Source organism: Trachypithecus francoisi, unplaced genomic scaffold (assembly GCF_009764315.1).
Source record: "Trachypithecus francoisi isolate TF-2019V2 unplaced genomic scaffold, Tfra_2.0 Lachesis_group14, whole genome shotgun sequence".
NCBI classification, from domain to species: domain Eukaryota; kingdom Metazoa; phylum Chordata; class Mammalia; order Primates; family Cercopithecidae; genus Trachypithecus; species Trachypithecus francoisi.
Genome location: NW_022681459.1, coordinates 37782640 through 37809567, shown reverse-complemented (window position 1 = coordinate 37809567; position 26928 = coordinate 37782640). Strand labels below are relative to the sequence as shown.

The 26928-nt window shown below is 49.3% G+C and overlaps 1 protein-coding gene and 2 long non-coding RNA genes across 4 annotated transcripts; 2 read left to right on the top strand and 1 right to left on the bottom strand.

Moving 5' to 3' along the window:
* Window positions 1-805: 805 nt before the first annotated feature.
* Window positions 806-18079, top strand: LOC117095955 (apolipoprotein L2-like). 2 transcript variants are annotated; one of them, XM_033232824.1, is made up of 4 exons: window positions 843-992; window positions 11182-11270; window positions 12942-13068; window positions 16301-18079. In XM_033232824.1, exons 2-4 carry the CDS (start codon window positions 11261-11263, stop codon window positions 17190-17192), a joined length of 1029 nt encoding a protein of 342 aa, XP_033088715.1. In that variant the 5' UTR covers window positions 843-992; window positions 11182-11260; the 3' UTR covers window positions 17193-18079. The 2 variants fall into 2 exon arrangements, with proteins under 2 accessions (XP_033088716.1, XP_033088715.1); XM_033232825.1 differs by lacking the exon at window positions 11182-11270 and having other exon boundaries at window positions 806-992.
* LOC117095958 lies at window positions 2659-4046 on the bottom strand. Its single transcript, XR_004442266.1, has 2 exons — window positions 3626-4046; window positions 2659-3151 (listed from the first exon to the last, which is right to left on the bottom strand). It is a non-coding gene; the product is annotated as an uncharacterized LOC117095958 (long non-coding RNA).
* LOC117095957 lies at window positions 7787-10777 on the top strand. The gene is made up of 2 exons (XR_004442265.1): window positions 7787-10048; window positions 10606-10777. It is a non-coding gene; the product is annotated as an uncharacterized LOC117095957 (long non-coding RNA).
* Window positions 18080-26928: the final 8849 nt, after the last annotated feature.

The following is a 26928-nucleotide window of genomic DNA, read 5'->3' as shown; positions in this document are numbered from 1 at the left end:
CCCCCTCCTGGGGCCTCAGTTTCCCCACACGGCCTGGCACAAGGTGGTGCTCAGACTCAGGGTTGATGAGATGACCTCTGAGTTCCTTGTACCTGAAAAAAATCTGTTGTCCCCATTGGGCCTCAGCAGCAGCACCCTGGGGCCCTACTGGGTGTGGCCAGGCCATAAGGACAGACCAGACTCCGGGTCACCTCCTCTCATCCACCTTCTTTGGTTCCTTCAAATGTCCCAAAGAGATAGGCACCCCCAACACAAACCTTCCTTCTGGGGTCCCCCAGCCGTGTCTCCGCAGCAGCATTGCAATAAATATGCAATAAGCATCTACCCAGCACGTGTGGGAGACTGGCTAATGCTGATGGCATGTGTGGGAATAAGGCAGGCATCTGAGGAATGTGGGGGCATGGAAAGCCTGGGGGGTAATCTGGAGGGTCCCACAGTCAGTCAGTGACAGGTCTTTCTTGAGCTCAGAGAGGTTAGGTAACTAGTTCAGATCAGACAGGAAAGCAGGGGCAGAGCCTGGATTTGCACCCAGGCTTGAGTCTGACTTCTCTCTCCCTCCTCCTGTGCCCATAAACTGCAGAGAGGGAGGGGGAAGCGGCTCAGATGGGTTCAAAAAACTCCCTGGGCTCAACGCTAGTTCTGACTGCCTGAGACATGGGCTGGTGACACAGCGGACCCCGAACCCTGAGGATGTGAGGCAGGTGGGTTGGATGAGGGGGAGCTGGATGTCTGGTCTGGGGCTGCTCCTCTAAGTGCAGCAGCAAGGAGGCTGGACTTGGAGTGCAAATGGTGCTGGCGAGCAGCCTGTTTGCTGTGCTTGATGACAAGCTGCTGGGAAGTTGTAACTTTCACTTTCCCTTTCGAATTCCTGGGTATATCTGGGAGGCCGGAGAATGTGTCTGGTTATTACACAGGTGCACAGCTGGAGGTGGGACCCACACAGCTCAGAACAGCTAGACCTTGCTCAGTCTCTGTCAGAGGAAGATTCCTTGGTAAGTTGGGGATGGTGTGACCTCTCCCAATCTCCTTATTCTCACAATAGCTGCAGGAAGGATCACTCAGCTTTTGTAGATAAGCTCAGAAAGATTAGGTAACTGATTCAGATCACACAGGAAAGCAGTGGCAGAGCCTGGATTTGCACCCAGGCTTGAGTCTGATTGCTCCCTCCCTCCTGCTGTACCCTTAAAGAGAGGTGGGGAAAGCAGCTCAGATGGGTTCACAAAGCTCCCTGAGCTCAGCTCTGGTTCTGACTGCCTGAGACATGGCCAGGTGACCCCAGAAGAAAGGTGGGTGTTGGGGGTGACCATCTCTTTGGGAAATTTGAAGGAATCAAAGAAGGAGGAGGAGGGGAGGTGACCCGGAGCCCGGGGTGTATTTGTGGCCTGGCCACACCCAGGCTGGCCAGAGAATGCTGCTGCTGAGGCCCAATGGGGACAATATATTTCTTTTGATATAACAAGGAACCCAGAGGTTGTCTCACTCACCCTGAGTCGGAACATCTACTTGTGCCAGGCCCTGTGGGGAAACTGAGGCCCTGGGAGGGGAGTGACTTGCTGAGGGTCTCATGTCAGGAGGCTGAGCAGGTAGGTCATAGGACTCCACGACTCTGGCCCTCACCTCTGTCCCTCTGTTCAGACCTCTGGGGGGATGGAGAAGAAACAGGCTGTGCTGTGTCCCTAAATGGGAAACATGGCTGAGACAGGGGAAGTGAGAAGGGCGCCTTGTAGAATAGTGTCTGTGGCATGATGCCACCTTTGCAATCATGAGATTCAAAAACCACACTGTGGAATTGTGAGTATAACTACAGGAGTGACAGCTTAGATTTCTGTGTTTGTAGAAGCAGAATCAAACCTGGAAACTTTTGGATTATTAAAATCACTCCTTTTTGCTTCAGTATCAGAGTCACAAGGGCAGATGTTGGCCTCCCCTCCACCCTCCAAGAGCTGTGTGACTCTGGGCAAGTCACCTCCTCTCCCAGTCTAAGATTTTCCCCTCTTGAAAACCTGATAGAGCTGCCAAAATACATGAAATCAGGGGGGAAATTTCTGTGAAATTTGAGTCATGGTCTTACTTGTTCTTCACCAAAAAGAGATGCCCATCAAGATAGAAAGAAAAATTAAATTCAATTCCTCAGCTGAAAGTGAAACCGAAGCTGGGCCGTGTCATCCAAAGGTTGGCTGCTTTTAGTTCAAGTAATGCCTCCTGCACCTGGGATTTCTGCCAGGCTGTGCCAGGGAGGGTGGAGGGCATCCCGGTCAGTCGTAGGGGATGCAGCTTGGAACACAACAGGGTTCCCATTGGATGCTCAGTCAAAAGGGGAGAAAGAGGCCCAAAGAGCCACACACAGGTAGAGCTGCCTCTGGAAAGCAGAGAGCTCAGGGAGCCTGGGGAGGGTTGGGGGATGCCACAGGGACCAGGCAGCTTTGGCTGGGTCTCTGAGGATGGGTGACTTGCACATGGTGGGGACAGTGGGGGAGGCATTCCAGGGCAAGGGAGCAGCTGAGCGAAGGTCTGAGGCTGGGGATGGGAGGAGTAGATGGGTCCAGGAGGCATTGAAGCAGGGTGTCAGTGGGTGCCTGGACCCAAGGTGACTGTGGTGGCAGGGAGTGGTGAGCGTAATGTAAATGGGGAGCCAAGCAAGGAGACCCGAGGCAGATAAGAACATACGTAGCCTTTATTGGGCTCGCGGGCGAGGTTCACCGGTCCTCTAGCGGGAGGGCCAAGGTATCGGGGGCCTTTTATAGGCGAGGTAGGTGGGGTTTGTAGGTTTCAGTTTTCCTGAGTTAGGTTTTGATTTCTGGGGAATGACGTGTCCAGGAGATTGCGCAGAGCGGGAGTTCTTTGGCGGGTGTGGGCTTTTTTCACGTGCCTGAGAGTCTTAGCAGGAAGTGAAGCGCAGGAAGTCCTAACAAAAGGTCTGCCATGCCAGGTGATGCCACCATTCTGGGTCTAGATTCCTGCCTAACATTACGACCTCTTTCTAATAAGAAAAAGGGGTGATGTGTTCATCTGGCTGCTTCCTGCTGGTATAGGTCATTGTGGGGTCCTTCAGAGGTCGGAACTTGGGTATAGGGGTGGAGTAGCATCTGATTGACAGTGACTCGGGAGACTTCTTTCATGCGGTCCTGGATGAAGCGGAGGACACAGGGAGCTATGAGTAGCAAGAAGCCAGTGATTAGTAAGGGGCTTAGAAAGGGTAGGACCTAACCGGCCATAGACGACTGCAACCACCTAAGTGAGGGCCCTGATCAGAGGTTTCTCTGGTGGAGTCTTGGGGACCGAAAACCAGGAGTGAGATATCAGCCTGGCGGGGTTTATTAGGTGAGAGGAGAGGAAAGAGGAGCGCGAGGTGCGAGGAGGGGTTGGGCCGGAGGTGAACTGAGGCCTTTAGCTTGGAGAGGAGGTCTGGTCCTAACAAGGGGACTGGACCCGAAGGAATGAAAAGAAATGAGTGCGAGAAGAGGGAGCCATCCAGGTGGCAAGACAGAGGAGGAGTCTGGCGGTAGGTGGAGGGAGTGCCATCAATTCCTATGACCGTGACAGCGGAGGGATGGCTGGGGCCGCTAGAGGAAGGCAAAACAGAGTAGGTAGCCTCCTGTGTCCATAAGGAAGGATATGGACTTACCCGCTGCCTGGAGCGTAACCCTGGGCTCTGTGAGAGTAGGAGGGATTTTCCAGCCTGGGCCTCCACAGTAGGAGGGATTTTCTAGCCTGGGCCTTTTAATTGTCATCAGTGTCAAGGAGCTGGAAGGCGCCTCCAGTACCTGGAGGAGGGTCGTCACATGGAGGCATAGCGACCGTCCTCAGGTTGGGGCAGTCCGACTTCCAGGGGCCCATCTGCGGACAGTTCGGACAGGGGTGAGTTGACTCCTCAGAGTTGGGGCACTGCCTGGCCCAGTGGCCTTTGTTGCCCCACTTGAAGCAGGCGCCAGGTGGCGTTTGGGGAGTACCTCCTCTCGGAGAGCTTCCGGAGCCGGCCGGCCTCAGGGCTGCTACCAAGGCCTGGGTTTGGAGGTCTACCTTCTGTTTTAGCCTCACCTGTCACTGAGCCTCAGCAGCTTCCTCCCTGGAGTTGTAGACCTTGAAGGCCAGTTTGACTAAATCCTGGATGGGAGTTTGAGGGCCGTCCTCCACCATTTTTAATTTTTTTGGATATCTGGAGCCGACTGAGAAATAAAGTACGTAGCCAAGACGGTTCCTCCTGCGGGGGAGCAGGTGGGTGTGGCCGATGTGAAGGAGGAAAACTGCCGTGAGGGATAGAAGTTGGAAGCTAGCTGCTTTTTTAGCTCACTTAGCAGCATAAGCATTGTCCTGTGCGATGGGATCTGATGCCTTTTGATGGCTGCTTTTTTAGCTACCTTATCAGCATAAGCGTTGTCTTGAGCAAAGGTTGGGGGAAGAAAAATAGATTTTGGAAGTTATGAGAACTGTAGAGAGTTGAGCATAGTTTGTGATTTTTAGGGCCTTTAAGAGTATTAAAGCAGTGGCAGCCACTGCGCGCAGACATGAGGGCTAGGCTAAAACAGTAAGGTCGTTTGGACAGAAAGGCTATAGGACGCGGTCCCAGCTTTTGTGTAAGAATTCTGTCTGCACTAACTACGCCTAGGAAGGAAAGGAGTTGTTTCGTAGAAAGGATTGGGGTTTGGGAGATTAGCCAAACGCGATCAGCAGGGAGAGTAAGTGTGTATTTATGAGAATTATGCCGAGATAGGTAACAAATGAGGAAGAAATTTGAGCTTGACTGAAGTAACGGGGGCTATCTGTGAAGCCTTGCAGCAGTAGAGCCTAGGTAATTGGCTGAGCCTGATGGGTGTCAGGGTCAGTCTAAGTGAAAGCAAAAGATAGGCTGGGATGAAGGGTGTAAAGGAATAGTAAAGAAAGTATGTTTGCGATCTAGAACAGAATAATGGGTTGTGGAGGGAGGTATTGAGGATAGGAGAGTATATGGGTTTGGCACCACAGGGTGGATAGGCAAAACAATTTGGTTGATAAGGTGCAGATCTTGAACTAACCTGTAAACCCTGTCTGGTTTTAGGACAGGTAAAATGGGGGAATTGAAAGGAGAGTTTATAGGTTTTTAAAGCCCATGCTGTAGCAGGTGAGTGATAACAGGCTTTAATCCTTTTAAAGCGTGCTGCAGGATGGGATATTGGCATTGAGTGGGGTAAGGGTGATTAGGTTTTAATGAGATGGTGAGGGGTGCATGATCAGTCGCCAAGGAGGGAGTAGAGGTGTCCTATACTTGTGGGTTAAGGTTGGGGGGTACGAGGGGAGGATGTGAAGAAGGCTTTGAACTGGGGGAAAAGGCAGCAATGAGGTGTGGCTATAGCCTAGGGATAGACAGGGAAGCAGATAATTTAGTTAAAATGTCTTGGCCTAATAAGGGAACTGGACAGGTGGGGATAACTAAAAAAGAATGCAAAAAAGAATGTTTCCTAAGTTGGCACTAGAGTTGGGGAGTTTTGAGAGGTTTAGAAGCCTTGCCGTCAATACCTACAACAGTTATGGAGGCAAGGGAAACAGGCCTTTGAAAAGAAGGTAATGCGGAGTGGGTAGCCTCCATACTGATGAAGAAGGGGACGGACTTACCCTCCACTATAAGAGTTACCTAAAGCGTCTGTGATGGTCCAGGAGACTTCCGAGGCGATGGGGCAGCGTCAGTCTTCAGCCGCTAAGCCGAGAAGGTCTGGAAATGAGTCAGTCAGAGCGCCTTGGTCCAGAGCTCCAGGGGCTCTGGGAGTGGCTGCCGGGCGAGTTGAACAGTCCGATTTCCAGTGGGGTCCCGCACAGATGGGACACGGTTTAGGAGGAATCCTGGGCTGTGGACATTCCTTGGCCCAGTGGCCAGATTTCTGGCACTTGCAGCAAGCTCCTGGGGGAGGAGGTTCTGGAGGATCCCCTGGCAGCTGCAGTTGAGGCGTTTGGAGTTGTGTGCTGGAGATGTGGCTGGGGTTTGTCTCACAGTGGAGCCAAGGAATTGAAACTCAGAAATAAGTTGCTACTTGGCTACCTCTACTCTATTATTGTACACTTTGAAGGCGAGGTTCATTAAGTCCTGTTGTGGGGTTTGAGGGCCGGAATTTAATTTTTGGAGCTTTATTTAATGTGGGGAGCAGATTGAGTAATAAAATAAAATGCATATTAAGAATAAGACGGCTTTCTGACCTTTCAGGGTCTAGGGCTGAAAAGCGTCTCAGGGTCACTGGTAAATAGGCCATGAACTGGGCTAAGTTTTCATATTTGATGAAAAAGAGCCTAAACGTAACTGATTTGTGAGAGGTCAGATAAAGAAAAAGGAACATTAACCTTGACTATGCCTTTAGCTCTAGCCACTTTTTTAAGAGGAAATTGCTGGGCAGGTGGGGGAGGGCTAGGCATGGAACGAAACTGTAAGCCAGCCCGGGTGTGAGGAGGGGAGGTGATAAAAGGATTACAGGGTAGGGGAGCAGAGGCTGAGGAAAAATTGGGACCTAGCTCGGCCTGGCGAGGAGGGAAGAGGTCAGATGGGTCTGTAGAAAAGGAAGATTAGAAAGACTCAGTGACGCTTGGGGTTGGGAGTGAGGGGACAGGCGGGAGGGAAAGAAGGAAGATTTGGGATGAGTTGCATTGGTAACAGAGACTAGGGAGGGACTGATGTGTAAAAGAATGCCTGTATGTCAGGCACCTCAGACCGTTTGCCTACTTTATGACAAGAATTATTTAGCTCTTGTAGGATGGAAAAAATCGAAAGTGCCGTTTTCTGGCTGTTTGGAGTCACGGCACCAAAATGTCATGCGCATCCGTGTGAAGAGACCACCAAACAGGCTTTGTGTGAGCAACATGGCTGTTTATTTCACCTGGGTGCAGGTGGGCTGAGTCTGAAAAGAGTGTCAGCAAAGGGAGATAAGTGCAGGGCTGTTGGAAGAAACATTTGTCGTATTGAATGATTGGTGATGGCCTGGATGCGGTTTTGTATGAATTAAAAAACTAAACAGAAGACACAAGGTCTGAATAAGAAAAGGAGAGAAAATAGGTATTAAAGGACTAAGAACTGGGAGGACCTAGGACATCTAATTAGAGAGTGTTTAAGGAGGCTCAGCACAGCCTTGCTAGCAAAGATGATTTACTTTAAGAGGGAATTTAGAGTGGCGGTTTGGGATAGCACTAGGAGATATCAGCTGTGATGGCTTGGAGAAACAGTGGAAACTAGCAGTGTAAACATGAGCAGGGCGTTTATGAGTAGTTGAGAACGGTGAATAGGAGTATGACTAGACAGAAGACAGTAGGGATGAAAGTTTTTTTGGGGTGCAGTCCAAGTTGGTCACACAGGAGCTCAAATGGGCTGTCACCTGTAGCATTCCGAGGACAGGCCTGAATTCTGAGAAAGGAAAGTGGTTAAAGTGTTGTCTAGTCCTTTTTAAGTTGGTGATTGAGCTTGGTGAGGTGTGTTTTTAAAAGACCATTAGTCCATTCTACCTTTCCTGAAGATTGAGGATGGTAAAGGATATAAAGGTTTTAGTGAATACTAAGAGCCTGAGAAACTGCTTGGGTGATTTGACTATTAAAGGCTGGTCTGTTATCAGACTGTATAGAGGTAGGAAGGCCAAACTGAGGAATTATGTCTGACAGAAGGGAAGGAATGACCGTGGTGGCCTTCTCAGACCCTGTGGGAAAGGCCTCTGCCCATCCAGTGAAAGTGTCTACCCAGACTAAGAGATATTTTAGTTTTCTGACTTGGGGCATGTGAGTAAAGTCAATGTGCCAGTCCTGGGCAGGGGCAAATCCTTGAGCTTGATGTGTAGGAAACGGAGGGGGCCTGAACAATCCCTGAGGGGCAGTAGAATAGCAGATGGAACACTGAGAAGTGATCTCCTTTAGGATAGATTTCCATGATGGAAAGGAAATGAGAGGTTCTAAGAGACGGGCTAGCGGCTTGTAACTTACATGGAAGAGGTTATGAAATGATGACAGAATAGAATGGGCCTGAGAGGCTGGAAGGAGATAATTTCCTTGGTCTAAGAACTATTTGCCTTGTGTGGGAAGAGATTAATAGGTGGAAGTTTCAGTGGGGACCAAAGGGGGCGCAGGGAAAGAGTATCAGGAGGCTAAGAGAAAGAGGGAGAATCGTCCTTCTCCTTGCTTGAGGGAGGAGATTTCGCGAGCAAGACTTGGGCCAATGAACATCAGACAGACAGGTCCCCGTGGGAAGGCAAGTCCTAAAAGGCCTGAACATAGGGTACCTCCGACCATCTGCCTAGTCTCTTGCAGAAGTTGGGCAGATCGGTGAGAATGTTAAAGTCTAGAGTGCCCTCTGCAGGCCACTGAGACTGATTATCTAATTTATACTGTGGCCGTGCCACCGTGCAGAAGAAAATAAGCCCTTTCCTTTCCAGTCTTGGCTGAGACCTAAAGTCTGGAAATTAGCCAAGAGGCACCCCAGAGGGGATTTTGGGTCTGGTTTGGGCTGGGCAGCCCCCATGGTCCTGAGGCAGGCAGTCCGGAGGCAACGGGAGCGTCCTCCCACTGCCACACGGAGTAGGGGGTACGGTGGCTTCTGGGGAGGTCAGAGGTCTCCTAGTTCCTGGTGCCGGAGTCAGAAGTGATGGACGGGGGAAGCCCTGACGCGGCCACGTGGCCACGCCTTTCCGGCAGGGATTCCCGGAGCCTGCAGGATGGGGGAAAACGTACCCAGCAGCGATTGAATTGAGTCTCGGATTTGGTGAAATGGCTCCCCACTCGGAGAGGAGGTCCTAGCTCTGGGAGAGGAGAGCCTGCCCGAACCCTCAGGGGTCCGGGAAAGGGTCTCCTCCCGGGTTTCCGCACCAATGTAACGTAAATGGGGAGCCGAGCAAGAAGACAGGAGGCAGATGAGAACAAAGGTAGCCTTTCTTGGACTGGCAGGCGAGGTTCACCGGTCCTCTAGCGGGAGGGCCGAGGAAGTCGCACTCAGGGCGGGTATCCGGGGGCCTTTTATAGGGCAAGGTAGGCAGGGTTTGTAGGTTTCGGTTTTCCTGAGTTAGGTTTTGATTTCTGGGGAATGACGCGTCCAGGAACTTGCGCAGAGCAGGGGTTCTTTGGCGGGTGTGGGCTTTTTTCGCCCACTGAGAGTCTTAGCAGGAAGTGAAGCATGGGAAGTCCTAACAAAGGGCCTGCCATGCCAGGTGATACCGCCATGTTGGGTCTAGATTCCTCACTAACAGTGAGGAAGGTGGGAGCCAGAGCATCAGAGGGCCTGTGTGCCCTGCTACGGGGTTTGAACTTGACCCTGACTTTTCACTGAAGATCCTCAGAAGAGTGCAGTGCCACCGCTGAGGGCTGTAATCCAGTGCTGTGGGAGGCAGAGGCGGGAGGATCACCTGAGGCTAGGAGTTCAAGACAGCCTGGGCAACACAGGAGATGCTGTCTCTCTGAAATTAAAAATTAACAAATTAGTCCTGCGTGGTGGTGTGTGCCTGTAGTCCCAGCTACTCGGAAGACTGAGGCAGGAGGATCACTTGAGCCCAGAGGCTCTAGGCTGCTGTGAGCTCTGATAGCCCTAAAGCTCTCCAGCCTGGGTGATGGAGCAAGGCAGTTTCTCAAAACTAAAATGGAAAATGACGATTTCTCAGGAAATCATTTCGACTCCTCTCTCCCTGCCCAAGGAGGATGCCCTACACCCACTTGGAGGGAGATGCTCTGCTGAGAGTCTCTGTCCTCTGCATCTGGAGAGCTTGGCTCAGAGCTGAGGTGGGAGGGAGGGCTCCCCTTCCAGGTCTCTCAGTTGAGCAGGGCTTGAGCTGGGCCAGGCGCCATCCGGGTGTCTTCCAGGAACAAAGTCCCTTCCCGGAATTGACCAACCTGCAGGCTCACCCATGGAGTACACACTGTGTCCTAGTCAAGCCTGAGGGGCAGTATCCGGCCTCAACCGCCCAGCAGAGGCTCCAGACAAGGGTGGGAGCCAGGCCAACAAGGACCAAGGAGGATGGGATCCTGGGTGCAGCTCCTCACAAGTATCAGGCGTGTCTGAGGCCCCAGCTCTCTCTGCCCTGGGCTGCATACCAGGAGCAAGACCTTGTCTCAAAGAATAAAGGTGTGTTTTTGTTTTGTTTTGTTTTGTTTTTCTTAAAGAAAAGACTACTGAGAGCCAGGAAGACTGAAAGAATGGGCATCTTCATGTACTGCTAGTTTGAGTGTGAATTGGTACAGTTTGCATACAGAGTGGCTCTAGGTAGAAAAACTTTTGAGATGTTAATAGCTTCTGAGCTAGTCATTCTACTCCTACGAATATCTAAAGGAAATAATCTCAAATGTGGGCAGTTTTATATGAAGGAGGATATTCATTGTAGCACAATTTATATGAAGAATTAGAAACGCCCTAAGGTCCATCAGCCAGGGAGGACAGCAGAGAGGACAGGGCAGCCCCAGGAGGGCTCGGCAGCCACAGCAGGGGTTGGGCCGGCATCTGGCAGGATCCAGGTCTTTGTGCGACAGAGGATCTTAGAGAAGGGATGGGGCCACAGACTGTCCACTGCAGCAGCAGTGAATTCACCAAGACGAACAGTTGAGCACAGATTGCAAGACATGGATTTGCAATGAGGAGTCATTTCCCATGAGCGTGTATACATGACTGAGTATTGTATATTTAAGGGAGTAGAGCACAGTCATTGAAGACATGGGATTGAAGCAGAAGTCCTGGCTCTAGCACTATTGTGAAAACAAGGGCAAGTTCCCTAACTTTTGTGGATTCTTCTGTGTTCGGAAGGGAAGGTGGTACCCGTCTCCCGTGCTGTGTGTGATCGTCGAATGAGACACATGTAAGGAGCCCTGCACACCACAGACACGCAATACACACTGGCTATCATCAACCAGTTATCACACATGTTCCCAGGCCCAGGTCATTGTCAGAACCTTCCTCCCCATCTCTATTCCTGTGTATGGACTCCATAGTTTCTGTAAGGATCAGATGGCTGCCCCTTCTCTGATTATCTTCTCCTCATACCCCAACAGGACAAGGACCCTGCCTTGGTGTGAGAGTGAGGGCAGAGGGAGCTGGAACGAGGGGAGTTTTTGTAAACATTAGCTGGCAGGGCCCCAGGAGATAGAGAAACACTCTGGACATTTGCTGCTACCACAGAGGGATCTGCAAAGACCCAGCCCCTCCAGCCTCCCTCTGTACACAGGTGGCTTACGTTTGATCCCACAATTTGTTTTCTCCTCCTCTAGGGTTAAGAGAAACCTTCCAGTCTGAACAGTGACTGGAGAGCTCCAAGGAAAGCCCCTCGGTAACCCAGCCGCTGGCACCATGAACCCAGGTAGGCTCCCTCCCTCTTCTCTGGCTGGTTCCTACATGCACCTAGAATGGAGGGTGGTGCTTCCACAGCTGAGTGAGCCCCAGAGGAACCCAGATGGAGAAGGAGGCTGATGAGTCTGCCCTGAGCTCAAGAGAGGTCACATGGAGTCCCCGGATTCAGGGGTCTCTGGGGGCATCTGTGTCCTGACTTCTCCTCAGGAGGGCACGGCCCAGGTGCCAACTTCCTCCCTACCCTGCCACCTACCAAATGACTCAAGTGGGGCAAGACAGCCATGAGGAAGTGGAACCAGCAGGGGAGGGGAATGGGGGAAGAGCAGGGTCCAGGAGGAGGGGAGGGGTGGGAGAGGAGGTTGACCTGTTGCCCTGATCTCTCACCTCCCACTCTGCTCCTGGCTGACCCTGGGTTTTTTCCAGCAGAGGCTGGTCCCTCTCTCCCGCTCTTGCTCTGCACCAGCCCCTCTGTTCCCAGTGGCCTTGTGAGAATGTATCATGCTTGACCCAGCTTCCAACTTAACTGGACCTCGGTCTGGCCTTTGCCACATCTCTTCTGTGTGACCTGGCGCTCCTTACCTCCCCTCTCCTGCACAAGAATAATGTTTCCCCACGTTTTCATGGGGATCAAATATGACAAGGGTACCTGGCCTGGCCAGAGCCTGCCACACAGTAGGGCCTCTCTCAGGGTTCGTTTCCATCCCCTCCACCTGTCCCTGTTGATTCCAGGTGGAAGCCACCCAGTCCCCCAAGCTGTGTTAGGGCAGCTGCCTTGCCCTGCCCATCACAAGCACCTGCTGACCAGGGATGACTGCCCCGGGCAGGGCCTCATTCCCATGATCTCAGATACCCCTTGTCAAAGAAAGATCTGAGGCACAGTAACATTTATTTGAGTAAGAAGGAATTCATGAACTAAGAAAACCAAACTGGAGGAGGCTTCGTGCTCTGGTGAAAAAATGTGGGAGACAATGTTGATCAGGTGAATATGAAACTGCAATAAGGACATTATTTGGTTGCAGTTACAAAATTGCCTGTTTTGGTTTACCTTTTTGGAAAATTCCTGGTCACATTGGTGCCAGTGGGTTTAGGAAGTTCTCCAAATCCAAATGAGACCAGACCTTAGCCTTGTCCTGGTTTTTGACTCCATTGAGAGAAACAATTTGAGTCAAAGAAAAAGCAAATCAGTTTGTATTGCAAAGTGGAGGCACAGGCTTAGGGGTGGGAGTGCAGGCAGACTCAGAAGAGCCAGTCGGACACAGTCGGGTTTGGGGTTTCTGTCTCTCTGATGGTTTACTAAATTAAGGGGTTGGAGTCTGGGGAGGGCTCTCTTGTTAGCTTGAGGAGGCTGCCTTTGTGCCGTGTGCTCACCTGGTCTTCTTGTGTATATTTCTCTTCTTACAATAGGACACTAGCCCTCTAATAGGATTAGAGCCCTACCCTTGTGATCTCATTCAGTCTTAAATGTTTCCTTAAAGGCCCAATCTTCAAATATAGTCACTCGAGTTTAGGGCTTCAGTGCATGAATTTTGGGGGCCCACAATCCCTCTATAGCACTGATGACTCCATCAAATATATCCCAAATTTGTCCCAGGAAAAATTAACACGTAACCAACGTACACGCAATGGTTGTTACGCTCCCCTACACTTTCCTCCAAACTTATCCTTTCTTCTTTCCAACTAGAGAGCAGCATCTTTATTGAGGATTCCCTTAAGTATTTCCAGGACCGAGTGAGCAGAGAGAATCTGCTACAACTGCTGACTGACGGTAGAGCCTGGAGCAAATTCATGGTTGCTGCTGAACTGTCCAGGTAACCTCCACCGGGTTACTTCCGTGGGGAGCCCCAGTGATGCCACCCAGATCTCCTTTGGGCTAGTTTTCCCTGACATGCACACCTCCTCCAGGCAGGCCCCTCTGCTGGGCTTGAGGATGACCTTCTCAGCAGTCCAGGAAGAGTATTTCCTCCCTGTCCTTTGCTGGCAGTGAGTAGCCTCAGGCTGAGGGGACAGGAAGCCCACAGGCAGCCATGACCCTCTATGTCCATGAGTGTTGGGATCATCCAGACAGAGAAGAAATATTCCTCTCCCACTCACATGTCCTCTGCAAGTTCATGACCTCCTTAAGTTTCAAGCCCTTGAAACAGGGACAGGGTCATTTCTGCCATCTGCTGGTGATGGGAACTTTGCAAGTTACTTTCTCACTTTCAGCCTTTCTTCATCCATGGAGTTTGATTGTGAGAAAAATGAGATCATGCATGTGAAGTGCTTAGCATAATGACTAACACATAGTAAGTGCACAGTTAACGTTAACATCTAACAACCTTGGTGGAAATAGACCAGGGTTAAGGGTCTTCTTCTTGAAGATGGGAGCCCAGCAGGACTTCCTTTGGGACAAGTCAGAAAAATCCTGACATAACCAATGCGTGTTCCTGGGGATGCTGGCTGGGACCATTTTTTCTCATCTGAGGAATTCCATAAACACGGCAGGACTCTTCTGCTGGTCCAGGATGCTGAGAGGCTGGAGTGGAATTAGACAGCACTGGGTTTCCTCCCGGCTCTGTCTGTGTTTAGTCATGGAGACTGGGCTTATGTCATGGAGACTAGGAACTGTCATCTGTCCAATAGGAATAGCAAATCAATGTGATAGGAGTGTGGTGAAGGCCTTAGAGTGAACTCCAGGTCAAAGGTGGGGAACCAAGGACCAAGATCCTGCCCGAAGGCCCAGAGAACAGGACCAGTGTCAGAGCCTGGGGTCAGGATGCAGCAAGAGTCAGCCTTGTTTTTGTAGGACAAGCAGGAAGTTGAGGCACCAGGGCTGGGATTAGGGTGTGGCAAGAGAGGCACCAAGGGCTTGAAACTTAAGGAGGTCATGAACTTGCAGAGGACATGTGAGTGGGAGAGGAATATTTCTTCTCTGTCTGGATGATCCCAACACTCATGGACATAGAGGGTCATGGCTGCCTGTGTCTCTCACACCCTGCCTGGGAACTGGCAAGTTCTGGGCTACCCTTTGGGATCTTCTTCTCTTCTACACAAAGAAGCCCCTGACAATGGCAAGCAGTATGCCTTAGTGACCATCTCCATAGTAGAATGAGTTGCTGCCAATTTATGTACTTTCAGGGGTACTGAGTAGACTGACAAGTCCCCAACCAAGAAGGAAAACACTTCCTCTACCATCTTGTCCAAATTCAGGTCTTTTCAGCATTAGCAATTTATATAGATGGTTCTGAAAGTGTCCTGAGTCTTCTAGAGGTTCCATAACATTGCACATGGCCTTGGCGTGTGCACAGGTGAAGCTGTCACTGCTAAGGCATCAGTGAGGCTGGTGACATCTGCGAGTGACACCTGGAAGGTTGGGGGTGCAGGGGGTAGGTCAGGAGGCGGTAAGGTGGCTGGAGAGGCCATGTGGAGCCAGAATGAATACCCAGATCTCCCACTCCAGTCAACTGGGGCAGTTCCTGGGACAGTAGCCTTCAGCCAGAAAGTGAAAGGGCATGAGGCCTTGGAAAGGAGCAGATGCCAGGCAAAGTGATCTCCTGTCTCTCTGAGGTTTGGTTTTGTTTGAATTCAAAGTACTCAGAGGTAGCCAGACTGCAATGTCTGAGGGCACCTTACCTTTGACACCCCCTGCAAATTAATGGGGATTCCTAAAATCATCTTTAGATTTTATAATTCCCTAGAAGGATTCATATAACTCACTGAAAACTGCTATTTCACGATTGTGGCTTATCACACAGAAAGAACACAGATTAAAATCAGCCTAAGGAAGAGACACACAGGAAAGATTCTGGGAGGGTTTCAGGTGTGAAGCTTCATTGTCCTCAGGATGCTGCGATTTCCTGTGTCAATGTGGGACAAGACACACGGGATGTTGCCAACCAGGGAAGTTCACCCAGTTAAGGAAAAATTCCTGTGAATCACATGAAATCAGGAAGGAAGCCTTTATTCAGGATGGTTGTTACAGGGGAGGGAGACGGAGCCCAGCTCCAAATACAGTAAAGAGGGGGAGTCACAGCCAACACCAGTGTGAGGGGCAGGAGATGGAACAGTTCTGACAGGAGACACCAGAGTAGGGGGTTCCTGCTAAACTGGCCTAACAGGATTCTTGCTAAAGGCAGGTCAGACCCTCACCCATCAATTTTGGGGGTGAGGAGCATGATCAGATAGCAAAGGGTGCTCAGACAGCAAACGGGGAGGACCCTCCCTAAACTGATTTGGAGCGATTCTTGCTGAGCTGGGGCGGTGCAGGTCCAGCAAGCAGCGGATGGGTGTGGAAGGCCAAGGTCGGCGCCTAGTGGAGAAGCGGCTCGGAAGAGCCCCACTGGAGTTGCTCAAGGAGGAAGTCTTTCTCAACCCATGCCTTAGTGTCCAGAATATTTGCTGGGGTTGGATCACAAGCTGCCCTCATGACTGACCTGTAGTCTCCAGCCCCTCCCTGAGGTCTCACACCTTTAGTCCCCAGGTCCTCTGGAGGTCAGGAAAGACACCAAAGAGCGCCAAACCCCATCATCCATCACATTGCTATACTGTCCTATGGCCAAATCACCAGACAAAGAAAGATGTTCCTCCCAGGCAGGACACTCCAGGAGCCTGGAGATCACTTCCCAGGAGCTGAGGACAAAGGAAGGCCTCTCTTTGGGAAAAGTTCATGCTTCACTTTGCTGCCATCCTGGGAATAAGGTGTCTTTGTCCCACTCTCACGGCTCTTTGTTCATCTGCAGAATTTTCCCCTCTCCAAACACTTTGGCAGTCACGGTGTTGACCTGCCCTTGCGTGAGGAGGCATCTTTATCAAACACCTACCACGAAAGAGCATCTGAGATGCCTTTAAGATATTTATTTCCATATGGAATAAGTACTGAGGAGTATCTATGATGAACAAAGTACGTTTGAGTTTGGAAGAAAATTCTTTCCATTTGTAAAATTTGTTTCTATTTCATTGATACTGAAAGCTCTGCACTTTACACAGGATAAAGATCACATGGAGCTCATTTCACAGACAGGGAAACTGCATTTCTTAATCCTTTAACCTTTCTTTGTGCAGGGATGAGGCAGATGCGCTCCGTAAAGCTCTGAACAAGCTTGTAAGTCACATGGTCATGAAGGACAAAAACCGCCATGATAAAGACCAGCAGCACAGGGAGTGGTTTTTGAAAGAGTTTCCTCGCTTGAAAAAGGAGCTTGAAGATCACATAAGGATGCTCCGTTCCCTCGCAGACGAGGTTCAGCGGGTCCACAGAGGCACCACCATTACCAATGTGGTGGCCAACTCTATTAGCACTACCTCTGGTGCCCTGAGCCTCCTTGGCCTGGGTCTGGCACCCTTCTCTGAAGGAGTCAGTCTTTTGCTCATGGGCACTGGAGCGGGTCTAGGAGCAGCATCTGCTGTGACTGGGATTACCAGCAGTGTTGTGGAACTAGTAAAGCAATTGCAGGCACGAAACCAAGCTCGCAGCTTGGACCAAAGCAGCACTGATGCAGTGAAGGTGGTAAAGGAGTTTGTGGGTGGGAACACACCCAACTTTCTTACCTTAGTTGACAGTTATTCCACCTTCACACAACGCATTGGGAGGGACATCCGTGCCATCAGACAAGCCAGAGGCAACCCTCAGTTAGGAGCACATGCCCCACGCCCCCAGGTCATTGGGCGAATCTCAGTTGAAGGTGTTGAACTGGTTGAGAGGGTTGCTGAAGGTGGTGAACAGGTTGAGAGGGTTGCTGAAGGCCCCGCCCTGGCAATGAGCAGAGAAGCCATGACCGTGGGTGCAGCCACTGGAGCCATCTTGCTTCTGCTGGATGTGGTCAACACTGTGTATGAGACAAAGCACTTGCTTAATGGGGCAAAGTCAGAGTTAGCTGAGGAGCTGAAGAAGCAAGCTCAGGACCTGGAGGGGAAGCTCAACGTTCTCATCAAGATCCATGAGATGTTGCAGTAGGGCCAAGACCAGTGACCCCAGAGCAGGGCAGCCACCAGAGAAAGTGTGCCTGGCACAGGCCAGGACAAAATGCAGACATTTTATTAGGGGGATAAGGAGGGCAAGGTATAGTTTATGGAAGTGAGTGTTAGTGACTTTGGCATTTCTGTAGCTGAGCACAGCAGGGGAGTGGTTAATGCAGATGGTAAGTGCACCAAGGAGAAGGCAGGAACACTGGAGCCAGGAATAAGGAAGGAAAGGGAACTGGAGAGTGTGGGGAATGGGAAGAAGCAGTTTACTTTAGACTGAAGGATATATTGGGGGAGGAATAGAGGGGAGGCATGCAGGAACCAGCAATGAGAAGGCCAGGAAAAGAACCAAAAATGCAGAAAGTCAAAGAGTTAGAACTGTTGGATACAGGAGAAGAAACAGCAGCCCCGCTACAGACCCACCCCCAGGTTTGACGTCCTTCCAAGAATGAAGTCTTTCCTGGTGATGGTCTCTAACTCTGTCTTTCCAGCATCCACTCTTCCTTGTCCTTCCGGGGGTGTATCTCATCAGCCAGTGGCTTCTTGATGATGGTTGTTGGGGTGGTTGTTTTGTGACGGGTCCCCTCTAGGTTACTAAAGGGTGTATGTCCCCTCCTTGAACCCTGAAGAGCAGGTGGTGGGCCATGGCCATGGTCCCCAGCTGAGGAGCAGGTGTCCCTGAGAGCTCAAACTTCCCAGAGAGTATCTGAGAACCAATCACTGAAAACAGTCCCATCGCTCTTACCCGATAAGTAAACAGTCAGAAAATTAGCATGAAAGCAGCTTAGCATTGGGAGGAAGCGCAGATCTCTAGAGCTGTCCTGCTGCCGCCCAGGAGTGACCTGTGTGTAAGTCCTAATAAACTCACCCACTCACCAAGCTGGACTTGTTCGAGTCAATTCTTTGGTCTCGCAGCTCCTTCCAAGCTTTGGGGGCCATCAGTCTCAAGTTTTTCTCGTAACGGTGGTGATGGCGGTTGTGATGGCAGCAGAGTCATGGGGGCCTTGGCAAGTAGCCGGTGATCTTCCAGACCAGGGGACACTGATGGACCGATGAAGTTCCAGGGAAACTCGAAATGCTGTGTTGGAAAGAGGTTAATTTGGGAAGAAATGAAAAACGAAAGGAGATGCCAGGAACAGGTCAAGGAACCTTGAGGTGTGTCCAGGAGTTCAATCCCACTTGTGGTCACCAGACCTCGCCTCTCTGAGCCTCAGTTTCCTCATCAGCTATAGAAGGGGGCTAGACAAGGTGATATTTCAGGTCCACCCGGCTCTCCCCGTCTTGTATTCTGGAGACTTGGGTCCAATCAACACTGATGGCTGTGCCTTTGTGGTGCTGATGGAGGCTCCCCTGGGCTCTGGGTGCCTGACTTCCCTTCCTCATGATCCTTCTTCCAGGGTCTCCGGAGCGAGGCTTCCACGGCCCCTCCTGCTCGCTCACTGGACTCTCACTTTCCCAGCTGGTCATTTCCCTGAGACCTCAAAACCCCAAGCCCACTGGGGCACCCACGGAAAGCTTGTACATGTCTCTGGCTGAGCACAGGCATGGTTTCCATCTGCGAGTCAGAGGCTGGGATTGACACGGGACACTTGAGGCTGCCTCGTGTCAGAGAGGACTGTGTGCAGATTGGGAGAGGATCAGTGAAAAATAGAGGGACAAAGAGAGACATCCAGACAGCAAACACCCCCGTCCAGTCTGTCCTCACATTTTGCCCAGACTCCGGCAAGAACGTCCAGAATGGTCTTCTCTATGCCCCTGCCCCTGTCCCTCCCATGTCCTAGACCATGCTCCACACTGGGCCAGGTTGGGCTTTCACGATATAGTTTCTTTTTTTTCATATACTTGCTCTCTGTTGGAAGACTGGCATACCATGGCATGATCATGGCTCACTGCATCTTTGACCTGGCCTCAAGCTATCCTTCCACCTTGACTCCCTGAGCAATTGGAACCATCTGCGTGTGCCCCAATGCCTCGCTAATTTTTTTTTTTTTTTTTTTTTTTTTTGTAGGGAGAGGATTTCCCCATCTTGCCCAGGCTGATATCAAACTCCTCAGCTCGAGTGATCTGTTCACTTTGGCCTTCCAATGGGCTGCAATAACAGGCATGAGCCACCATGCCCACCTAAGAACATAGATTTGATCGAGCACCTGCTTCCAACCCTCCAATGGCTTCCCAATACTCTTAACACAAAGATGCAGGCCATGATGCTGCCTAAAGTAGCCTGTTGTGGCCTGGGGTCCTGTGAAGGAAGAGCCAGAGGCAACGTTCTGGTGCAGAGGGTTTGTGTGGGAAGTGATTCTAGGAGCAGAACTGAGGATCCAGGAGGGAAGGAGGAAAAGTTGACACAAGGAGAGGTTTTTGAATGGGCCATGCATGTGGGCAGTGAGACCTTCTGAGGTGCCTTCAAGAAGCGTCCTCAGAATCTTTGTCTCCAGGGAGGAGAGAGGGAGGCCTTTATCCACTGCTGCTATCCCCATGGGCTTGCCTCAGGGGGCATTAATTGTCAGTATTTGCCTGTTGTAGAGCCTGCGGGCACCTCAGCTGGAGCCCAGAGCAGGAGCAAGAGACAAACGGGATGTACAAAATCACCCCAGAAACTCCCCTAAGTCACTCATAACATGCATCCAGGGCCTACCGAGTCCTTTCTGTGTAGCATCCTGCAGAAGCCTTGCCTCAGTCCCTCTAACTCTCCATCAGCCAGGGTTTCCTTGACCTTCGATTGACTCATCTACTTCTTCCTGAAGAAGTCAGCAGAGCCATGGCCACCCACTTGCTGGCACCCGAACCGTGTGTTTCACTTTTTTGTCAAGGCTTCATCAATTCTTGGATTATTCACATTTTTTCATAGATTTTTCTTGGGCATTGAGGGTACAAACACTAAGTGACTTGTTCAGTGATCCATCCACCCCTTTGCCCCTGAGCTCTTATTGTTGAAAGTCCATCATGCTAGCTGCATTTGATGCCATCCCACTGTAATGCCCATGTCACTCGAGATTCTTTAAGTTGCAAAGCACAGAAACGGAGTCTGGCTGGCTTGAACAAGAAAGAAGATCCAGTAGGTGCAAACTAGGGCAATTCAGGGGATAGAAGGAAAGACAAAATCTACACAATTCAGGAAGGACAGTAACCAGGGAAAGGTCCAATATTAGGAAAATGTGGTTTGACCCTTGAGGCCTCTGCCACCAGCTAGCTTAAGTCCACACACTGTGAGTCCTAGTGTCGCTGATTCAAGTTTCACATTCCCAAAAGACGGAATAGCGTGGTCAGTGGCTGTATACCTGGACCAACCATTCAGGTCAGGGTATCTGGAAGGGGGCTGGGTAATAGAAACACAAACCCCCGAGAGAAGTCTTGGGTCAAGCAGCCACCTGAATTTGTGCCTACTGCATACATTCAACCCCTAGATACGGCACACACATGTCCTCTTCTCATAGAAACAAAAATGACTCTCTTCACCTGTTATGGATCCAATTACCCCAAGGACGACAGCAAATGCACCTGTCACTTCTCCAGCTGGAGCCACGCCCACATTGCCTCCACCTCCTGCATCCTCAACTTCTGTCGTGGAGAGGAGGGACCCAGCACGCTGTCAATTTTTCTCTTGGTCCATTGGGGGCTCCTATCCCAATTCTGAAAGCGCATTCTGAAAAGCCAGGCTGCCCTGGGAATAGGAAACTAGAAGTAGATGTCTGTTTTCTACAGTCAAAGATGTCAGCATTGAGGGCCCAGGGATGGAACAAAATTGTTTCATGAGAGAGAACTAACTATACAACATCCGTTCTCCTCTTCCTAGTTCAGGAGGTCAGGGTGAACAATCTGCAGCTTCCAGTCAGTCTTTTGTGTGTGTATATTTGCAGGAAATGAAGAGGTGGGGTTGAGGCTACAACCACCACTGACCATTGTTGCCACTATTACAAACCTTTGACTGGTTTTTCCACTCAAACTTCCCCTTACTGATGGGCAAATTCATCCTTGTGCTGTCTGAACTCCTTGGTGGTCCTGCCACTGTAAGGTTGTGGGATTTTCTATCAACTTTTACTACTTGTTAGAGTATTACGAGAAGCAAACCTCGATCCTCCTGTCCTGTGTGTCACAACAACGCGAAGTTCTCTCAATAATCAAATAAATAAGTCCAACCCGGTGACCTCAGTGCTATCTTCACATCAAGTAGCCTGAGAAGCCAGATGTGGTCAGGTTCAAAACCACTGTTGTCAGCCTTGAGGGGGGCATTCTCAGCTATTAAAATTCCTGGAACCCAAATCCCAGAATCATAGGTATTGAAAACAAAACTTTTGAAAGTGATTCATTGTATGTAACCATAGAGTTATCACCCTCATCGTAACCGCTTACTGCCCAGGTTTATAAATTCTGGCTATCACAGGAAATGAAGTCAATTCTAGGTATGGATTCAGAGCATAGCACATTCTAAAGGCAGCTCCCATCCTCTGACACGGAGCTGAGTCCCCTTTGGGCCATTTCCATGGGATCTAAGGCTGTCACTTCCGGGGGTGAGATTCACTGGGTGCCAAGTGGTCAGCCTTGATGAGGGGTTCCATGTTGTGTGGTTACACAGAGCTCCACATCAGGTACATGGTTACAGAGCCCATCCTGAAAACACCAGGCTGCCCTGGGAATAGAGGAGACTTGCGGCCACAAAGGTCCCTTCTTCCCCTGTTTATAAAGACTCTCTCATGGTAGAGACCTCCTAGTGAGCATTCACGTGGAACAGGGTATTTTTAGCTCATTCTGAGAGCTCCATTTATATTTGTCTTTCCCAAATATCTTTGTCACCAAGCCTGCAGATGCATTCCTTCTAAAATGCTGTACTTCCAGCCAAATCCTCAGCTCTTTCCCAGCAAACAATGCAGATCCTGATCCGAGGACGCCGCCCCTTCCAGGCAGCCTGTACTGTGAGGTGTGCTCCATTGCTCTTCAGGAATCATCCTTGAGAGGCGTTCCACAGCAGTCCAGGTCTGGCTGGAGCAGGTGAGTTGGACGGAAAGCACAGCAGAATTTGAGAGACGCTGAATCTTACAGTGATGACTCGCTGTAAGCACTGGAAGTCAGACCTCATGGTCTTTTCACTGCTGTTAGTCATTTGTCTCTATGTAGTTTCTGCAAACTAGAGGTAGATGTCTGCTTTCTACAATCAAAGACGTCAGCATTTAGGGACCAGGGGTGGAACAAAATTGTTTCATGGGAGAGAACAGCATCCGTTCTCCTCTTCCTAGCTCAGGAGGTCTGGGTGAACAATCTGCAGCTTCCAAGAACACACACTCCAGTTACCCACCTAGGAACTGAAAACATGATTACCAGGTGAGGGGAGGGTCCTGATGGACTTACTGAAAGGCAGATGGAAATCAGATATTCACTCATTACTTGTCCCCCTGTAACCTCCTCCTCTGACCGGAAGGCCACAGTGGCACACTGGGTCATTATGGGTCCCAGGAGTTGGTGTCAGTCTGGCCAGGATCAAGCAGTCCTGGGGATGAGTTTCCTTGAAGCATTCCCCTGTTATCTGAGGGGACGCTCCAGGTTCAGGAAGATTAATTGTTGGTAACCTCCCCTAAGCCAGAGAATTTTGCAGCTGGGTTTCTCTGCCTGGTTTTTTCAAAATTAGCTCCTTGAATTTCTATGCACCCACATCATTAGGTAAGTGAACACTGTGCACAAGAGAACTTGGTGGGAAAGGGAGGGAAAAGGAGTTTTGAAGTACATTTTAAGGCTACATTGTGAGGTGAAGACAGAAAGAAAAATAATGTTAAAGTACATTTCAATGCTGGGATACTCAGTTACAACTCCAGTACATTGGGAGGCTGAAGCAGAAGGGTTACTTGAGGCTAGGAGTTTAAGACCAGCCTGGGCAACATCATGAGACCTCATCTCTACCAAGAAAGTTAAAAAATTAGCCAGACCAACAAAAGCCAAAATAGACAAATGGGATCTAATTAAACTAAAGAGCTTCTGCACAGCAAAAGAAACTACCATCAGAGTGAACAGGCAACCTACAGAATGGGAGAAAATTTTTGCAATCTACTCATCAGACAAAGGGCTAATATCCAGAACCTACAAAGAACTCAAACAAATTTACAAGAAAAAAAACAAACAACCCCATCAAAAAGTGGGCAAAGGATATGAACAGACGTTTCTCAAAAGAAGACATTCATACAGCCCACAGACACATGAGAAAATGCTCATCATCACTGGCCATCAGAGAAATGCAAATCAAAACCACAATGAGATACCATCTCACACCAGTTAGAACGGCAATCATTAAAAAGTCAGGAAACAACAGTTGCTGGAGAGGATGTGGAGAAATAGGAACACTTTTACACTGTTGGTGGGATTGTAAACTAGTTCAACCATTATGGAAAACAGTATGGCGATTCCTCAAGGACCTAGAACTAGAAGTACCATATGACCCAGCCATCCCATTACTGGGTATATACCCAAAGGATTATAAATCATGCTGCTATAAAGACACATGCACATGTATGTTTATTGTGGCACTATTCACAATAGCAAAGACTTGGAATAAACCCAAATGTCCATCAGTGACAGACTGGATTAAGAAAATGTGGCACATCTACACCATGGAATACTATGCAGCCATAAAAAAGGATGAGTTTGTGTCCTTTGTAGGGACATGGATGCAGCTGGAAACCATCATTCTCAGCAAACTATCACAAGAACAGAAAACCAAACACCGCATGTTCTCACTCATAGGTGGGAACTGAACAATGAGATCACTTGGACTCGGGAAGGGGAACATCACACACTGGGGCCTATCACGGGGAGGGGGGAGGGAGGAGGCATTGCATTGGGAGTTATACCTGATGTAAATGACGAGTTGATGGGTGCAGCACACCAACATGGCACAAGTATACATATGTAACAAACCTGCACGTTATGCACATGTACCCTAGAACTTAAAGTATAATAAAAAATAAAAAATAAAAATAAAAGAAAAAAATTAGCCAGACATGGTGGCACATGCCTGTAGTTTCAGCTGCTTGGGCTCCTGAAGTCGGGGGATCACTTGAGCCCAGACGTTTGATTCTGCTGCTGCACTCCAGCCTGGGCAACAGAGTGAGATCCTGTCTCTAACAAAAAGGGAAGCCATGGCCAGTTGTGTGGCCTTGGGGAAATTATTTCATTTTCTAAGTCTGTTTCTGGTCTGTACATGGGCACAGGAGAAATATCAAGAGTAGTAGAGAGTGCACAGAGAAGATGAAAATGTAACCAAGTATCCCATTTTAAGAGTTAATTTATTTTTGTTTGTTTTTGGTCTCCTCTCTTTGTCCAATTCTTCTTTTGCTTTTAGTAATGTGTGAATCTTTGTTCTCCTTTTCTAGCAGGAACTCCCCTCCCATGCACTGTATTTTATTTAATCATGCAATTTCTTAGAAATTCCAGGTATGATGTTATGGAAAGTCAGGGACCCCACAGGGAGGGACCAGCTGGAGCCACAGCAGAGGAACATAAATTGTGGAGATTTCAAGGACATTTATCAGTTCCTAAATAATGCTTTTATAATTTCTTATGCCTGTCTTTACTTTAATCTCTTAATCCTGTTATCTTCTTAAGCTGAGGATGTACGTCACCTCAGGATCACTGTGATAATTGTGTTAACTGTACAAATTGATTGTAAAACATATGTGGTTGAACAATGTGAAATCAGTGCACCTTGAAAAAGAGCAGAATAGGCCGGGCGCGGTGGCTCAAGCCTGTAATCCCAGCACTTTGGGAGGCCGAGACGGGTGGATCACGAGGTCAGGAGATCGAGACCATCCTGGCTAACACGGTGAAACCCCGTCTCTACTAAAAAAATACAAAAAACTAGCCGGGCAACGTGGCGGCGCCTGTAGTCCCAGCTGCTCGGGAGGCTGAGGCAGGAGAATGGCGTGAACCCGGGAGGCGGAGCTTGCAGTGAGCTGAGATCCGGCCACTGCACTCCAGCCTGGGCGACAGAGCGAGACTCCGCCTCAAAAAAAAAAAAAAAAAAGAAAAAGAGCAGAATAACAGTGATTTTAGGGAACAAGGGAAGGCAACCATAAGGTCTGACTGCCTACGGGGTTGGGCAAAAAGAACCATATTTTTCTTCTTGCAGAGAGCCTATAAATGGACATGTAAGTAGGGAAGATATTGCCAAATTATTTTCCTAGCAAGGAATATTAATATTGATACCCTGGGAAAGGAATGCATTCCTGGGGGGAGGTCTATAATTGGCTGCTCTGGGAATATCTGTCTTATGCAATTGAGATAAGGACTGAGATATACGCCCTGGTCTCCTGCAGTACCCTCAGGCTTATTAGGGTGGGGAAAAACTCTGCCCTGGTAAATTTGTGGTCAGACTGGTTCTCTGCCCTCAAACCCTGTTTTCTGTTGTTTAAGATGTTTATCAAGACAATATGTGCACATAGACCCTTATCAGTAGCTCTGCTTTTGCCCTTTGTCCTGCTCCTTCAGAAGCATGTGATCTTTGTTAGATCCTTATTAGTAGTTCTGCTTTTTGCCCTTTGAAGCATGTGATCTTTGTACCTACTCCCTGTTCTTACATCCCCTCCACTTTTAAAAACCCTGAATAAAAACTTGCTGGTCTGAGACTCAGGCAGGCATCATGATCCTGCTGATATGTGATGTCACCCCTGGCAGCCCAGCTGTAAAATTCCTCTCTTTGTACTATCTCTCTTTACTTCTTAGCTGGCCAACACTTACGGAAAATAGAAAAACCATACATTGAAATTCCCCCAATAGAAGAAATCTTGAAACCATCCAGGAAGCTGTGGAATTACCTAAAGGCTACAGTGAATTTTCAACCTGGCTTTCCCGGAGATGCCCCCAGTCCACACACCAGATGGGGTAGTAACTCAAGATGGTCATTGGACAAGTCACGTACACTGGCACCTCTTCACCACTCTTGCATGGCTTTCATATCAAGTTTCCCTTTTGAAACCTCTGCCCTCAGCTCAAAATCTGAAATGGTTTCTTTAAGACACTAGCCTGACCTCATTCCCAGATATGGGCTTTTGGAATGAAGTCACTTTCCTTTCACTGTTTCTCATCCTTGTTCATTTGCCTTTGCAAGCAGTGAGCAGCTGAAGTTTTCTGCAGTTACAAATGGAGATCATGCAGACACCATGATTGCTCACTGCCCTGTATACAGAGTGAGTGCTCAGAAAAATTGATTCTTGTTTACTGAGCATCTACTACATGCCATGCATATTCCACACCCTGCCTGAATTTATTCTCTTAGGAATTCTGAGAGATAAATTCTATGATGAGCTTTATTCTACAAGCAAGAAAACTGAGTCATGAAGCCAAAAACTGGGGAAAGTGATTACCAGCTGTCTGATGCCAAATACCCTCTCCAGCTCGTGAGAGGGAGGGATATCTGGACAGGACACTGGGCAACTCTCTGTGATGACAACATATCAGGGCAGCTTTTGCAAATTCTCTAACATGGGGTCTGTTTCGGGAGCATGTTAGTCCTTGATGTGGGTTACAGTTGGTCATCACCGGCCCAGCCAGACCCAGCTCCCTGTGGCCATCAGCCATAGAACAGGTGGGACTTGGGCAACACATGCTGATGGCATTTGGAGTTTTGTGAGTCATCTTGAGCCAACAGGGAGAAAGTAAAGAAGAAAATTACATTTTCAGAACACTTGAGAGATTTCAGGAAATCACTTCCTTTAGGGGAAACAGGATGGTCCAGAAAATGAAAAAAA